General features: G+C 42.0%; 1 protein-coding gene across 3 annotated transcripts in view; it reads right to left on the bottom strand.

Annotated features, from left to right (window-relative positions):
• The window catches only part of LOC100669426 (aromatase), a 109,944-nt gene that overhangs the window by 19,227 nt on the left and 73,506 nt on the right, over nt 1-17,211 (bottom strand). For all 3 annotated transcript variants that reach the window (XM_003420521.4, XM_010600069.2, XM_064295206.1), the window contains exon 4: nt 3,193-3,347. In XM_003420521.4, coding sequence (XP_003420569.1) covers nt 3,193-3,347 — 155 coding nt within the window. The remainder of the gene's footprint in view (nt 1-3,192; nt 3,348-17,211) is intronic.

Here is a 17,211-nt window from a genome sequence, read left to right on the forward strand (position 1 = left end):
CCATTCTCACCGCTCACAGCCATGCTTCCTTCAATTAATTCTATCCTTCATTCGCTGCCTGGGGGCGGTTTCTAAAACACAGATGTGTTCCTGTCATTCTGCTTACAATTGTCAGTGATTACTGCGCTTTGGAGATAAGCTCTCTGGCTTGGCACAGGGGTCTGGTTATCTGGTCCCACATTCCTTCCCTAGGGCCTACTTGTTCCCTGGTTGCTTGGTGCTAATCTTTCCTCTTTGCCTTTGAATGTCTTGCTCTTTCCTCCTGGAATGCCTTTCATGGTCACACTTCCTTATTTTAGGTAGCTTATTTTTCTTTATTTTTTTTTCTTTTAAAACTCATCTTAAGCATCAACTGCTCTAAAAAGCACCCTGAGCCTTCGTGAGGTTTAGATGGCCCATTTATCTCTGCTCTGAAACTCTCTGTACACACCTCTGGCATAACTCATCCCTTTCACCTAGTACTGTATTTGGTCATGTATTGTCTGCCACTCCATGCTCCCTTTCACCCCATATAAGTTGCTCAAGGGCAAGGACCACGTATTGTTTGTCATTGTATTCTTGGCACCTAGTAAGATAATGAGAACATAGTAATTGTTTTAAACAAATGGACAAGTTTAAAGATTCTGTTGGCTCTTTTATATCAGGGTAGAAAATGTGGCATGAGAAAGTGCACATATTCCTAATACACCTGGGCCAAATGACAAAATAAAATTTACATTTCTACAGGATCTTACAGCTTTAAAACATTATCTTAGTATGTGCTCTTCACAACAACCCTAGAGTGCAAGTCCTATCACCTCTGTGGAATAGGAAATTGATGCTCAGAGAGGCTAAGTAACTTGCTTGAGGTCATATTTAGTTAGTAAGTGGCAGGGCTGGGACTTGAACCCACAATTATTACCTTAGTCCTATACTCTTTCTGAGGCAGATAGGGTTAACTGGGCTGGCAGAACAAAGAAGCTGTTAAAAGAGTACCGTCTAAAAGTTGAGTAAACAAGAACCACACTCGGCCAACATGAAATAAGATTAAAACAACCAGTGAATTACTACTTCCTTCTTATTGTTTTTCTAGTCTCTTCCCCCTTTTACAGGCTCCACGTGCACAGAGGAACAAAGCGTGATTGCTGTTTGACCTTCCTTAGCCCTCCGCAGAGTGTGATGTAGTGCCGAAGAGGGTGGTGTGCCTGCACTAGATCCCATAATAAGTGACGCCAAGGGCTGCTGAGAGGACCCCATTCTGAAGGTCAGCGGGTTCCAGATGCATGTGCAACCTAATTAGTATGTACTGCCATTCCGAGAAGTACCCGCCCCTTGAAAGAAACCCACTAAATAGTCATTACTCTATTATAGTCTCCACCGAACCTGTATAAGCCTTAGCCTTGCCCCCGCTTTATGAGCCAGATTTTTGGAGCAGCATGTGCTTTGACTCCTTTTACTTGTCACAAGTAAGATAAACCTGTTAGAGTTGAATCCAAAATTGTCTCCTCTCCGTATTCTTACAAGAGAAAAGACAAGGACCCATTGAGTCCGGAGGGCCCCGTGCCCTCAGCGGTATCATTTCCATTAAGATATTCTGCATTTTTGTAAGGCATAAGGGGATTGATCTACTGAAGCATGAATGATAGGCAAAATAATGCCCTCCCTATTTGTCCAGGTCCTAATCTCTGAACCTATGAGTATGTTACCTTTCATAGAAAAAGGGACTCTGCAGATGTGATTAAGATTAAGGACCTCAAAATAGGGAGATTATCCTGGATTATTTATTTATTTATTTATTTATTTATATCTGGGTAGCTCCAAACTAATCACATGAGTCCTAAAAAGCAAAGAAACTTTCCAGTCTAACGTCAGAGTCAGAAAGATATGCTGACAATGGAAGGAGGGTCAGAGAGATGTGATGTGAGAACTTGACCTGCCATTGCTGAGTTTAAGGGGGGAGGAAGGGGGCCTTGAGCCAAGGAATGTGGGTGGCTTCTAGAAGCTGGAAAAGGCAAGGGAACAGATTCTCCCCTAGAGTCTCCTGAAAGGAACACAGCCCTGCTGATGCCTTGATTTTTAGTCTATTGAGATTGACGTCAGACTTTGGATCTACAGAACTGTAAAAGAATAAATGTATTGTTTTAAGCCACTAAGTTCGTGCTATTTTGTTACTGCAGCTATAGATAACTAGTAAAATGAGGCTGTATGCACTGGAGTTGACCTGAGTCTTGGTGATGGGCAGCTCCACGGGGCGGGGGTGCGGGGGGATCAGCATCCTGCTGGGACAGGCATTGTTTGTCCTTGTCTTAGGAGCCACACAGGAGGCAACTAGGTACACTACAGAGGCTGGCTAGAGTAAAGAATACGTGGTACATGGTCAGGCCGAAGACCCAGCTAGTCCCCAATTCTATTACTGACCAGGTTTCCAGGGGATGGTTGTCTCCCTTGCTGCTAACATCAAAGGTTGGTTGTTTGTCCCCCAACAGCTTCATTTCCAGCATCTCATAGTAAAGGGAGGAAATCACTGGATAAGGAGGCTTAGGAGAGGGCCTCTGCTATTTTACAACGAGCTATGCTGCCTGGCTAAAAATCACAACTTCTCTATGACTTCATTTCCTCAACTATAAAACTCAGAGTCTGGAGAGACAACACATATAGTTCTTTCTACTTCTAAAAGTCTCTAATTTTATTCACAAATTTTCTCTCTGCTAAAACACCTGGGCTGTCAGGCAATGATTGAGCAAGCACATTTTTTGGCCATGTTTAAATCAAAAGTATAATTGATACACTAAAGTCTTAATTGAAATGACCCTAAGTTTTATAGCACCCCATTTCTTCTTCATGTTCAAGAAATTGCTTTGTGTGGTGCAAGCAATGTGTTGGTACAAGAAGAACAGACTTTGTGGTAGTTAAAAAGTCTTGGGGGTTATATCCCTGGACAACATTCACTAATGTTGGAACCTCAAGCAAATTACTTCTTTATACCTTGTTCTTGCAATCTGTAAAATGTAGATAATAAGAGCATTTACCACATGAGGTTACTGTGGGATTAAAATATCAAGTACTTAGAACAGTGCCCATAATAAACACATAATTAATGTTAGCTATTCTTATTAATTCAGAAGTATGAAGCAGTGGAATTTAAAATAGGATTTTTTTTAAAAAGGTACACTCATAGACAAAAGAGTAGAATGTTGCCAGGCACCTGCTTACCTTTCATAAAGAAAGGTCGAATCACTTTCCAGAGGGCTGGATTATTGTTAAATATGATGCCGTTTTCATGCATGCCAATACACTGCAACCCAAGTTTGCTGCCAAATCGGGAGATGTAGTGACTGTGCTTCATTACATGGAACATACTTGAGGACCTGAAAAGACAGAAAAACCTTAGCATTAATTTTTAAGGGCCAGGAGAACTCATGGTGATGCATTTTGACTACTAGGTGCCTCTCTTAGCAGACGCATGTTGATTCAAATGCATGATTTCTAGAATTTGGGTTAAATGAGCACTTCTTTTAGCCCGAGGACATCCTTTTCCAGTTGAAACGTTTCTACCTACCAGCTCCCTACTGAGCATCATCAAAGACAGATAGACAGACACACACACGTACACATGTGATTCCTTATTTCCTTCTCTTCTCTAAATCACCAAAATACTACCCACTACTGCGGTGCAGGGCTCCAAGCCTGTTTAGAAGCTGAACCCTCGATGCCACCAGAGTCGTTAGAGTCTCCAGCCTCACAGGTCCCATCTAGCCCCACTGCAGACAGTGCCACCCATGCGAGAGTGAACCTCAGAATTGGGCATTGCTGGACTTCCTCAAGTCTTCTGTCTTGAACTTGGAACCAGCATTTTTGCCTAGTATGCCCACCCCCTAGTCTCTAATCAGGCCTGGCCCTCTAATGGGGTATCATTCAGGGTTTGAAGAATGTCTGTCTCCTTGGGTACTTCTGGTACGAGGGTCAGCTGGCTGGGCTGACCTGGCTGTGGTGGTAACAGCCACTGCATTGGGCCTCTGTATGCCATGTATGACCCATCAAGGTCTCCAGTGTCACAAGGTTCTCCCTGATACAGGAAGTAGTGAGCTATTAGACAGCCCTTGCTATGGTGACACTGGGACCTTGCCAATAATCCAGGCTCCTTTGAACTTCCCAGCTCCTCCTCCAGTGTTTTCCATGTCTGGCTTCTATGGCCTGACCAATTGCTTTGGCTACTGGTGAGGAGCCCCCAGAGGAACTAGAAAGGAAGGGGCAGTTCCTTCTGTTTGTCCACTCCCACTCATTTCTTTCTCTAGGAGCTGCTTCCTACCCTCCACATCCCAGTCTAAATTGGAATGTGAAGAGGCACTAAGAGTTTTAAAACATTATAAAATTCTAACTGAAGAAGTCAAAGGGGCCTGTACATGTGAAGAAAATAATATATTCTCAAAACAAAACCAAAAAACCAAACCTGTTGCTATTGACTCGATTCTGACTCATAGTGACCCTACAGGATGGAGTAGAACTGCCCCACAGAGTTTCTAAGGAGCGACTGGTAGATTGAAACTGCCGACATTTGATTAGCAGTCAAGCTTTTAGCCACTGCACCACCAGGGCTCCCCTCTCAGGACAGCAGTACAGAGTTCCTCTGCGCAGAGAGAATCACTTTGTTGAGATGTTTTGTTAGCCTCTAGGCCCTAAACGTAGTGGTTAAGAGCTATAGCTGCTAACCAAGAGATCAGCAGGTCGAATCTGCCAGGTGCTCCTTGGAAACCCTATAGGGCAGAGTTCTACTCTTTCCTATCGGGTCACTATGAGTTGGAATCGACTTGACAGCAACAGGCTTAGGCCCTGAATGAAGAGAATGCTTCTCTTCATGATAAATGGTGGTGGTGGTGGTGGGTGCATGGGGCACCAGGGGAGGGGGGAAGGGAAAGACCTGAGATGACAGCTAGGTGTAGAAAAGATTTGGGGAGGAGAGCACTCTTGGTGCACAGTTCAGCAAAAGAAGCATCTGGGAGACAAGAATGTCTGTTGGGAATTTATGAAGTTGAGAATTGTGAGGTGTGTGTTATAAACTCCTTGTTCATCCACCAAAAGAAAAAAAAATGGAGAAATCAGAGTGTGATTGCATTTCTTGTAGAAAGAGGAAAGGGCCTGAGGCTAGAAAATAGATTAAGGCAGGCTGCCTGGACAAGTTCCACTGCTACCCATAAGGTTTTCACTGGCCAGTATTTTTGGAAGTAGACTACCAGGTCCTTATGTCCTAGTCTGGAAGCTCCGCTGAAACCTGCCCACCGTGGGTGACCCTGCTGGTATTTGAAATACAGGTGGCACAGCTTCCAGCATCACAGCAACATGCAAGCCACCACAGTATGACAAACAGACAGACGCCTCAGGTTGGAAGAACTGCAAATACAATTGGGCAAGAGTTGCCTCCTCAAAGTAGAGTGGAACTTAATGATGCGGATGGAGTAAAGCTTTCAGGACCTTCATCTGCTGATGTGGCACAACTCAAAATGAGAAGACACAAATGCAAACGCCCATTAATGAATGGAATCTGGGATGTATGGAATATGAATCTACGAAAATTGGAAGTCATCAAAAATGAAATGGAACACATAAAGACCGATATTCTAGGCATCAGTAAGCTGAAACGGACTGGTATTGGACATTTTAATTCAGACAATTATGTGACCTACTGTACCAGGAATGACAAATTGAAGAGGGATGGTGTTGCATTCACTGGCTAAAAGAACATTGCAAGATCTATCCTGAAGCACAACACTGTCAGCGATAGGATATTATCCATATGTCTACAGGGAAGACTACTTAATATGAGTATTATTAAAATTTACACACCAACCACTAATGCCAAAGATAAGGAAATCAAAGATTTTTACCAACTCCTGCAGTCAGAAATTGATCAAACATGCAATCAAATGCACTGATAATTAGTGGTGATTGGAATGCAAAACTTGGAACAAAGAGGAAAGATTTGTAGTTGGCAAATATGACCTTGGTGATAGAAATGACACCGGAGATTGCATGATAGAATTTTGCAAATTTTTTTTTCAACCACATAAATGGCAACTATATACATGGACTTCACCAGAATGGAAAACACAGGAATCAAATCAACTAATCTATGGAAAGAGACAATGGAAAACGCAATATCATCAGTCAGAACAAGGCCAGGAGCCATCAATCGCCCATATGCAAGTTCAAGTTGAAGCTGGAGAAAATTAGAGAAAGTCCATGAGAGCCAAAGTAAGACCTTGAGTATATTCCACCCAAATTTAGAGACCATCTCAAAAATAGATTTGACGTATTGAACACTAATGACCAAAGACCAGGTGAGTTGTGGGATGACATCAAGGACATCAAACATAAAGAAGGCAAAAGGTCATTGAAAAGACAGGAAAGAAAGAAAATACCAAAATTGTTGTCAGAGGAGACTCTGAAAGTTGCTCTTGAACATACAGTAGCTAAAGCAAATGGGAGCAATGATGAAGTAAAAGAGCTGAACAGAAGATTTCAAAGGGCAGCTTGAGAAGACAAAGTAAAGTATTATAATGAAATGTGCAAAGACCTGGAGTTAGAAAACCAAAAAGGAAGAACAGGGTCAGCATTTGTCAAGCTGAAAGAATTGAAGAAAAAATTCAAGCCTCAAGGTGCAATACTGATGGATTCTGTATTCAAAATATTGAACGATGCAAGAAGCATCAAAAGAAGATGGAAGAAACACAAAAAGTGTGACTGTACCAAAAAGAATTGGCTGACATTCCACCATTTCAGGATGTAGCATATGGTCAAGAGCTGATGGTACTGAAGGAAGAAGTCCAAGCTGCACTGAAGGCATTGGCCAAAAAACAAGGATCCAGGAGCTGACAGAGTACCAACTGAGATGTTTCAAAAAACAGATGCAATGCTGGAAGTGCTCACTCAACTATGCCAAGAAATTTGCAAGACAACTACCTGGCCATCCAACTGGAAGAAATCCATGTTTGTACCCATTTCAAAGAAAGGTGATCCAACAGAACATGAAAATATTGAACAAAATTATTAGTGTCACACATAAGTAAAATTTTGCTGAAGAAAATTAAAAAATGGTTGCAGCAATACATTCACAGGGAACTGCCAGAAATTCAAGCTGGATTAAGAAGAGGAGGTGGAACCAGGGATATCATTGCTGATATCAGATGGTCTTGGCTGAAAGCAGAGAATACCAGAAAGATGTTTACCTGTGTTTTATTGACTATGCAAAGGTATCTGACTGTTTGGATCATAACAAATTATGGATAACATTGTGAAGAATGGGAATTCCAGAACACTTAATTGTGCTCATGAGGAAAATGTACATAGACCAAGAGGCAGTCATTCAAAAAGAATAAGGGGATACTTTGTGGATTAAAACCAGGAAAGGGGTGCATCAGGGTTGTATCTTTTCATCATACATATTCAATCTGTATGCTGAGCAAATAATCCAAGACTATATGAAGAAGAATGTGGCAACAGAATTGGTGGAAGACTCATCAACAACCTGTGATAAGCAGATGACACACTCTAGCTTGCTGAAAGCGAAGAGGATTTGAAGTACTTACTGATGAAAATCACAGACTATAGCCTTCAGTATAAATTACACCTCAACATAAAGAAAACAAAAATCCTTACACCTGGACCAATAAGTAACATTATGATAAACGGAGAAAAGATTGAAGTCATCAAGAATTTCATTTTTACTTAGATCCACAATCAACGCCCATGGAAGCAACAGTCAAGAAATCAAAGGACGCATTGCAATGGACAAATCTGCTGCAAAAGACCCCTTACAAGTGTTAAAAAGCAAAGATGTCACTTTGAGGACTAAGGTATGCTTGACCCAAGCCATGATATTTTCAATCACCTTATTAGCATGCAAAAGCTGGACAATGAATAAAGAAGATGGAAAAAGAATTGATGCCTTCGAATTATGGTGTTGGTGAAGAATATTGAGTGTACCATGAACTGCCAGAAGAATGAACAAATCTGTCTTGGAATAAATATAGCCATAGTGCTCCTTGGAAGCAAGAATGGCAAGACTTTATCTCACATACTTTGGACATGTTATTAGGAGGGGCAAGTCCCTGGCGAAGAATGTCATGCTTGGTAAGGTAGACAGTCGGTGAAAAAGAGGAAGATCCCCAATGAGGTGGATTGACACAGTGGCTGCAACAATGGGCTCAAACATAACAACGACTGTGAGGATGGTGCAGGATTGGGTAATGCTTAGTTTTGTTGTACATTAGGTCGCTATGAGTAGGAACTGACTCAATGGCACCTAGCAACAACAACAACCTGGACAAGGGCTAAGTGATGGCTGTTGCCAGGAATATTGTTGCTTTTGTTGTTATAAGTCTTCAAGTTGATTTCAATTCCTAGTGACCCCTTGTGGTGGAGTAGAAATGCCCCCATAGACTTTTCTAGGGTGTAATCTTTATGGGAGTATATTGCAGAACCACTGGGTGGGTTCAAACTTCCAGCCTCTTGGCTATCAGCCAAGCACTTAACTCTTGTGCCACCAGGGATCGTTGCCATGAAGATTAAGGGTCAGGAGACTGGAAAGATTTCATGAGTTCATAAGCTAAGTGGCCAACCCTCTGCATGGTGAATGAGAGGGAGGGCAGACGAGAATGGTCCTATCACCAGGGCATGGAGAGGATAACAAGTAGAACGTGTGGGTGCTTGCATGTCCATTGTTTTCATGACTGCCAATATTGCAGGCTTAGAGTGACTGGGCTTCAAGATGTATAAAATGTCATTGGTTTTATCTTTATTTCAGATGTTGCTGTTATGTGTTTATCTCGATGAACTTACTATTTATGCAAGTGTTTATATGTTCACTGCAACTTTTGTTCTCCCTCCCTTCTTTTTCACTGAAATCTTGTTTTCAGCTGCAAGTTCTCCTATGATGGGTTGTTTTTTTTCCCCCCCAGAACACATAACCCTCAAGATGGGGAGTGGCTCCTATATTAATTACATTGGTTCTCAAATGGGGCTGGAATGGCTGCCATAATACTTGCTCCTTCCTCTCAAAGTGGACACTTGGCTCCTAAAAGGATGGCTTTGCCTTAGTGAGGCTGTTCAGTTGATCCCTGCTAAAATAGATTCCCATAGAGGACACTGGACCAAAAGAGCTTTGCTCTGGCTGAGTGGATTAGGCTGTGGGCTAAGGATTTCCATAATCCTACTTAAACTTCAAAAGCAAGCCCCTGAAATAATGCCAGTGCCAATAAATAAAAACAGAATTATTATTATATAAATCATTTGCATAATATTCATTTCAGAAAAAATCCTATTTTCAAATAAATCAAAACACTATTAAGTCAGATATTCTCTTGATTTGATTCCAGGCAATATTCATCAAGTGATCCCAAGTTTTGGACATGTTTTTCTCTCCTTAGCAACAAAAATGAAAATCCAGATGCTTTGATTTGTATTCCAGGGAATTAATTTGACTGAAAAATAGCTCAAAATTTTGTCCTATAGAGAAAAATCATGCTATAGGAAAGACTAAGATGTGCCTTAACAATACTAAGGTGTTGTTTCAATCACATCATGTGGATGTGAAAGCTGGATGATGAATAAGGAAGACCAAAGAAGAATTGATGCCTTTGAATTACAGTGTTAGTGAAGAATATTGAATATACCACTGACTGCCAAAAGGAGGAACAAATCTGTCTTTGAAGAAGTACAGCCAGAACACTCCTTAGAAGTGAGGATGGCGAGACTATGTCTGACATACTTGGGACATGTTATAAGGAGAGATTAGTCCCTGGAGAAGGACATCATGCTTGGCAAAGCAGATGGTCAGCAAAAAAGAAGACGATTGTCAATAAGATGGACTGACAGTGGTTGCAACAATGGGCTCAAGCATAACAACAATTGTGAAGATGGTGCAGGACTTGGCAGTGTTCGTTCTGTCGCTCTGAGTCAGAACCAGCTCGATGGTACCTAACAACAATAACATAGGAAAAGACTGAAATTCTAATTGATTAATAGATTTGAAAATGCTAGCTTTTCTGACTTTTCCCATCTCATTCTATAATTAAAGCAGGGACTAAGTAATTTGTATAATTTTTGTTCACAAATTTGTTATCTAAAATTTTTAAACACTTGGAGGACAACCAGAACACAATGTATTTTTTTGCTTTGACCTCTAGAACTTTAGTCCATTGCATTAACTATTTGACCTGTCACTTTCTTTTGAGGAATTGCTGACCAATTAAAAAAAGAAAAAAGAAACTCCAAACAGAATAAACCTAACTAAGGAGTCCTTGTGTGGTGCAAGTGGTTATGAGCAGGACTCCTAGCTGAAAGGTTGGCAGCTCACCTTCCCCTACCCTCCCCCGCTCCACCACCAAAGGTGTCTCTGAGGACAGGCTTGGAAATCCTTCCAAAAGATCACAACCTTAAAAACTCTATGGAGCAGTTCTACTCTACATAGCTGGGGTTGCCTTAAGTCAGAATCAACTTGATGGCAACTAACGACGAATGTTCCTTGGTCAATAAAGAGCTTTTAAAATCAATGTCCATTAGGGGGTGCCAACATTTCAGTTATTTTGAATCAGAGGCTCAGACCAGGCAAGGGACAAAGCAGACAAAGCAGAAGTAATACACACGGTAATAAGCAAAATGTCACTGGCCACAGAAAACCAATTTAAAACAAGGTGACTGAGCGAAACTAGGTTGGATTTATCTCACCAGAGTAAATTGGAAAGTGAAGAAGCGAAGGTTGGTGAAGCACTCAGGACTCAGCCTAGAACTCCAGCTGGCACTCAGAATCACAGGAGGATGATTCTTCTTGCTGTGTGGACAGGTCTGTAACACTGCTTTAGAGAAATGTTACACTGACTGCTCAGGAGAGAGGATTTATCACCACTGGGGAGAGACCAAGTGAGTCCCAAGCTCAGAAGTGACAGTGGGTAGTGCATGTTGTTTGGTCACTGGGGTCATTATTCTTGCCTTTAAACATGATCAAAGTCAAAAAACATCTCCAAAGACGGCAAACTTATTTTCTATTAAAAATTAAAAGTAACCAAGAAGTAAACTCTTAGGCAATAAGGCGAAAGGTTTCCTCCAGATCTGAGTTAAACTACTCATACACTTGTGGCCAGGTACAAGAGTGATGTCTGCTAGAAATACGGATCAGGCAATTAATGGAATAATGATACCAAATATTGAAAAACACTTGCCTTGTGTAGATCTGTTCTATGCCTGAGGCTTATTCTCTGTCAATTCTATCACATTTTCACTGTCCTTTGCCCCTCTAATATCCTCACTTACCCAGCTTAAATTCTAGGGTCACTGCAAGAGAAAAAAATCTTTATAGCAGAGAGATCTGACTGTAACCTCTCTAACCAAGTGAGATGACCTGCTGCTTATCTCCTGATGTGATGCAATACGAAGTGTCTAGAACCAACAGTGAAGTATTATTACAAAAATGTTTAATCTGAGTCTAATCTAGCTTTTAGACCTAGTTTTCAGTTTACAAGAAATGCAGGGAAGAGAGAAATATGTTAAATGACACCAAGATGAAACAGTTTGAGAGAAATTCCTAATGTGGGACCTCCTGTAAGACAACTAATCCTGCCTCTTCAAAAGGCCAATTTCATGGGGCAAAAAAGTGGGAGAATTGGTCTTTCAACTTTTCTGTTCATTTGAAAGTTTTCTTAATAGAAAGTTGGAAAGATTTTATTGTTAATCATTAAAACACTCCCATCCGTGCACGCTCAAGAGCCTCAACCCTGATTAAATCCAAGTCTTAGAAGATTCTATGTTTGCCCTGGTAGCTAAATGGGGTTGGGGAGAAAAACCACACACGAGCACATGGGTGCTCACACACACATGCACGCACACGCTTACCTGCACACTCGCACGTAAGCTGAGTAGTCTCAGTTTCAATTCAAGTGGACCTTCAGCATAGTTGGCAGTTCTACTCTATTTCCCTAGCCCATTCATTCTTTCACTCTTATAGATGACTGTTAGGCCCCTCTCTCCTTAAATGTTTTCTAGTTCTTTCCCCCTCAGTCTCAGCTAAAGACTTTATCCCTATTTTTCTTAGAAAACAGAAACCACTAGAAAACTTCCTCAAAGCCCAACTACCAGGATCCGTGTCCATGTATTCAACCTTCACTCCTGTTACTGTGAGTGAACTTTCACGTAACACCTAGCACATCTGCTTCTTTTTCCTCCATCAACCATCTTCCTTTATAGCTGATACTTTTCGTCATCACAAACATGCTGTCGTTTCTCCTATCTTAATAAACACACTCCTTTGACCCCTCATCTTTCTCCAGCCACCATCCCATTTCTCTGCCTCCTTTATAGCAAGCTTCTTGGAAGAGCTGTCTACGCCTGCTGCCTCTGATTCTCATGCCCTAATTTTCTACTCTGGTCAGGCGTTTGCCTGCACCACTCCACTAAAGCAGCTCTTGTCAAGGTCACCCATGACCTTCTTATTGCTAAATGCGATGCTCATTCACTTGACCTGTCAGCAGTGTTTGATATGGCTGATGATTCCCTCCTCCTGATATGCATTCTCCACTTGGCTTCCAGACCACCACACTCCTTTGGTTTTCCCTTCTCCGTCTGGCTGTTCCTTCTCAGTCTCCTTTGCTGGTTCTGACCACCTTACACTGGAGGGTCTCAAGGCTCAGTCTTCCTTACTCAACATTCTACTCAGATGTCTAAGAGACATGTCGGGCCTAATATGTCTAATATGTGTCAAGCGGAATCCAGATTTCTCCCCATCCAAACCTGCTCCCCCTCTCTCAGGTAATGATATGCTCATTCTTCCAGGTGTTCAAGTGAAAATTGTGGCATCAATTTGACTCTTCTCTTCCCCTCAAACCCAACGTCCAATCTGTCGGTTAAGTCCTGTTGGCTTTGTATTAAAAATATATCCAGAATTTCACCTCATCACTTTATCACCTCTATTACTCCCACCTGGACAAGTCACCATCATCTGTTGCTTGGATTATTGCAGTAACTTTCTAACTGGTCTCTCTGCCTCTATCTCTTTTCTGCTTACAACCTGTTCTCAAGAGAGCAGCCAGAATGATGCTGCTAAAATGTAAGTTAGTCAGATATATCACTATCTGCTTGGAACTCTTCAATGGCTTCATACCTCATGCAGGGTAAAAGCCAGCTTGTCATGATGGCCTGCAAGGCCCAATATGATTAGGTACCCTATTGCCTCCCTGACCCCATCTCCGCTATTCTTCTACTCAGCCACACAGGTGTCTATTACGTTCCAAGCGGGCTCCTACCTCAGGGTCTTTACACTTGCTGTTTCTGCTGTATGGAATGCTTTTCCTCCAGATCTTTGCATGGCTCACCCTCTCACTTCCTTCGGATCTTTATTCAAGTGCCACCTACTCAATGAGGCCTGCCTCAATTATCTGTTTAAAACTGTACCCCATCTCTGCAACGGGCCCTCTCCACCTGTCTTCCCTACTTTAGTTTTCTATATAGCAAATAGCCACCTGATAAAAGTGTAACCAATCATTCTGCCTTGCCCAGGGCTGTCCTAGTTTTAGCACAAAGTCCCACCTCCTGAGAAACCCCCAAGTCCCAGGCAAACTGAGACAGTTGGTCACCCTGATGATGTACTATATATTTGACTTATTTATTATTAGCATGTTAACAATGTATTGCTCCATGAGGGTAGGGGTTTTTGGCTGATTTGTTTATTGCTGTATTCCCAGAGCCTAGAATAATATCTGGTACATGTAAATCCTCAATAAATGTTTATTTAATGAATGAATGGAGAGCCGTAATGACTATTATAAATTAGGATCATTCAGTGCTTAGTATAAAGTAAATTCTCAGTAAATGTATGTTGAAAGAATGGATGAATGAATCCCCTGTAACTTAACACATGATTAAAACAGATGTGCAAACATAACCCTAATTAGTATGTTAATTGCTAACAGGCATGGAAATATGATCCTAATTAGCATGTTAACTGCTAATTCCCCATTATGGATGCTACCCAAATTCTTTTTCTTGTATTTATGACACATACTAGTATATGCACACATGACATCAATCTCATATACAGCAGTAGATGCTCACTGGTTTAGAGCAAGCTCAGGCATAGGAATAGCCATGTACTGGCACGAGTGAATTGTGCACACTTCAGGCCATTCAAACCTGCCTGCCTGCCTCAGGTTTCACTGGGTTGGCCTGCTCATCCTGCTAATGGCTGCATCCCTGAGTTGCTCGGCAGAATCCTCGCAGCTCTCGTGTTTGAACCTTCCCCTGAATCTCTGCAGCCCCAGCCATGTCGGGACCATGCTGGTTGGGAAGGTCCTCAAAGTTGGACTGTAATCTCTATGCAGCTGTAATGACTACAGACCTCAAATTTTTCAAAAGAAAAAAAAATCTTGCAAACCATTCAAATAAAAATAAAAAGCTTTTGAGGTCCAATAGGGTCTTTTCAAGAGGTACGGGGAGTTCTGGAAGAGACTTGAAGAGCTGGCAAGGAAAAGAGATTGGGAAAAACATGTCCTATTACCTCGGGGATCAGCCTTTAACAACAAAATTGAGCAGCTCTGAGGCACTTAAGGAAAACACAAAGACTCTGACAAGAGAAAAGCCTGAGAGGACAGGACAAGAAAGGAGCTGGGGGGGCTGGGGCATGGGCTGCCTCCACACCCCCAGCCTGAATGGGTGCCTGACTTGGTCAGGGTTGGGAAGATCACTTTCTTAATTAAGACAGGCAGAGTGATCAGAAGCTACCCCTCACTAAAACAGGGATTCTATTTGAGGAATTGTCTTAAATTCCTCAAGGAGAATCCTTCTTTGGGAATCCAGGGAATTTATCTGGTGATGTCCCAAAGAGCAATTTCTGCTCTGGGACTCTGGTCCTTTCTCAAATCCATTCATTCTTCACTCCAATGCTAGTTTTATACCTACCACCAACTTATCAGGAGTGCTGGTGGCGTAGTGGTTAAAGCTCTTGGCACTTACTGAAAGGTTGGCAGTTCAAACCCACCAGTCATGTCCATGGGGAAAGATGTGGCAGTCTACTTCTGTAAAGATTACAGCCTTGGAAACCCCATGGGGCAGTTCTACGCTGTCCTATAAGGTCACTATGAGTCAGAACCAACTGGATGACAATGGGTATGGGACTAACTTATCTGGACTCAGGAGTATGATAATAAGACAAAACTGCTCCAATCATGCTTAGCTGCTTCCCCTAAACCCAGGGAAAGGCCCTCCTGCCCCGGAGTCCTTTTACCTCCTCGCCTCTCTCTAGACCAGAGGTTCTCAAGCCCGCTACACGGTGAGATCCCCTGGGGAACTTTAAACACAACTGATGCCTGGCTCCCAGCACCAGAGATTCCGAGATTCAGAACTAAATGTCTGGGGGTGCAGCCTGGGCACTGAGGGTCTTAAAAGGTCCCTGGATGACTCTGATATGCAGCCAGGGTGAGAATTACTGCTCTAGATTCTCAGCAGTAGGTCGAGGTACTTTTGGATAAATATCCTGAGGGTCAGCTCACCTATCTGCTGACGGTTACAGATGACAGGGAAGCAGATGCTATACTGAGGAAGACTATATGGCAATTTGCTATGCTGGGGGATAGAAAAGCAGGAGGGTATGTCCCCATGTCCCCAGCCCAAATGCCATCAGTTCTAGACATTTTTGAAACCATAGCCACTTGCAAAGGTGACTAAAGTATTGACTTTTTCAGTGAGAACACATCAAGATCATACCAAATTCGCTTAGATTTGGCTGACCAGCATTCAACAGACCAGAAAAAGTAAAACCAAAGAATAATTATGGCTTAGCAATTAGAGCATTGGTTCTCAAACTCGAGTGGGTATTAGAACCACCTGGAGAGCTCGTTAGACCATAGACTGCTGAGTCCTACCCCAGAGCATCTCATTTAGTTCATCAGAATGGGGGCCCAAGAACATGCACTTCTAACAAGTTCTCAGGAGATGCTGATTTGGCTGGTTCAAGGACCACGTTTTGAGAACCACTGCACTAGTGTTTCACAACAAAACCTTACAAAGCAACACATCACCTGAAGCCACAGTCACACGTGGCTGTATACACAGGGCCTGCCTTAGCAGCTACTCTTACAAGTGGCACAGCACCACCGAAACAGAAAGAACACAGGCGATAATCAAGATTCGCGGTAGCTCCAAAATAAAATTCCTGGATAGTCTGAAATATTTGGATGTATAACAAATTTTTCTCCCCTGTCCCCTCAGTTCAAAGAGCTGAGCTCTAAGGATATCACTGTGATTCATGGAATGACATGTACATTGTTGGTCTGAAGAAATCAATGTAGCTTCCAGAAGTAATTGTGTCACATCTGAGTAATAATCTGGGTATCTGAATGAATAATTCTAATAAATCAATAAACCATAGTAGTCAGCCTTAGTTTGTGGGTAAAGCCCTGTGAGGGATGATAAATATAAAAATTCCTTAATGAGAGAGTGTTGGCAGATAGCTTTGCTAAAAGTCTAGTAAAGATAGCTGAAAGTCTAGTGACATACGCTCTCTTTGAAATTCTCCATTTTCTATGACCAATAAATAAGAAAACTAGTTTTTCACAAAGCTAGTTCTTCACAGTCAGATAACGCATATTAGGTTAGCCCTAGAGTGAATTCAGTCTGCTAAATTATCCAGGAAACAGGAACAATGCAGAGAGCGGGAAATCATTTTTTTAGTATGTGATTTTGTTCCTGATTTCTCTGCGATCCCTCAGTGGGCACACTGCACACGCCACGGCAGGATTGCAGTGTGTGAGAAGCTTCATTTCTACTACCTGCCTGTCCAGAGGTACTCAAGAGCCTAGCATCGGAGACACGTTAGCAGCCAGGTATGGTAAAATTTCTTTGTCTCAGCTTTTTTTTTTTTTTTTTAAATGCTTATTTGTAGAGATCAGACCAAAATCTTAGGAAAGCAGAAAAGACGATGCCTCTCCCTCAAGGAATTCTGTCAAAACCAAATCCTCTGGACTCTAAGTCTCCACATTCACCGCCCAGAGAGACTGTGCAATTTCTCAGCTTTCCAGAGTTCTTTACCTATGTGCCTCTGGCTTCAAGCAAAGCCTGATTCACTCCTTTTGTATACAGTGTTAGGTTTTTACCTGGAAATTGCTCACCTTCATTTCAGTGGTAAAAACATAGCCTTAGAAACTACATCAGTATATTAAAATGTTTTTTTTTGTAACAGAAAAAAGCCCAACC

The sequence above is a fragment of the Loxodonta africana genome, chromosome 12 (genome assembly GCF_030014295.1).
Source record: "Loxodonta africana isolate mLoxAfr1 chromosome 12, mLoxAfr1.hap2, whole genome shotgun sequence".
NCBI classification, from domain to species: Eukaryota; Metazoa; Chordata; class Mammalia; order Proboscidea; family Elephantidae; genus Loxodonta; species Loxodonta africana.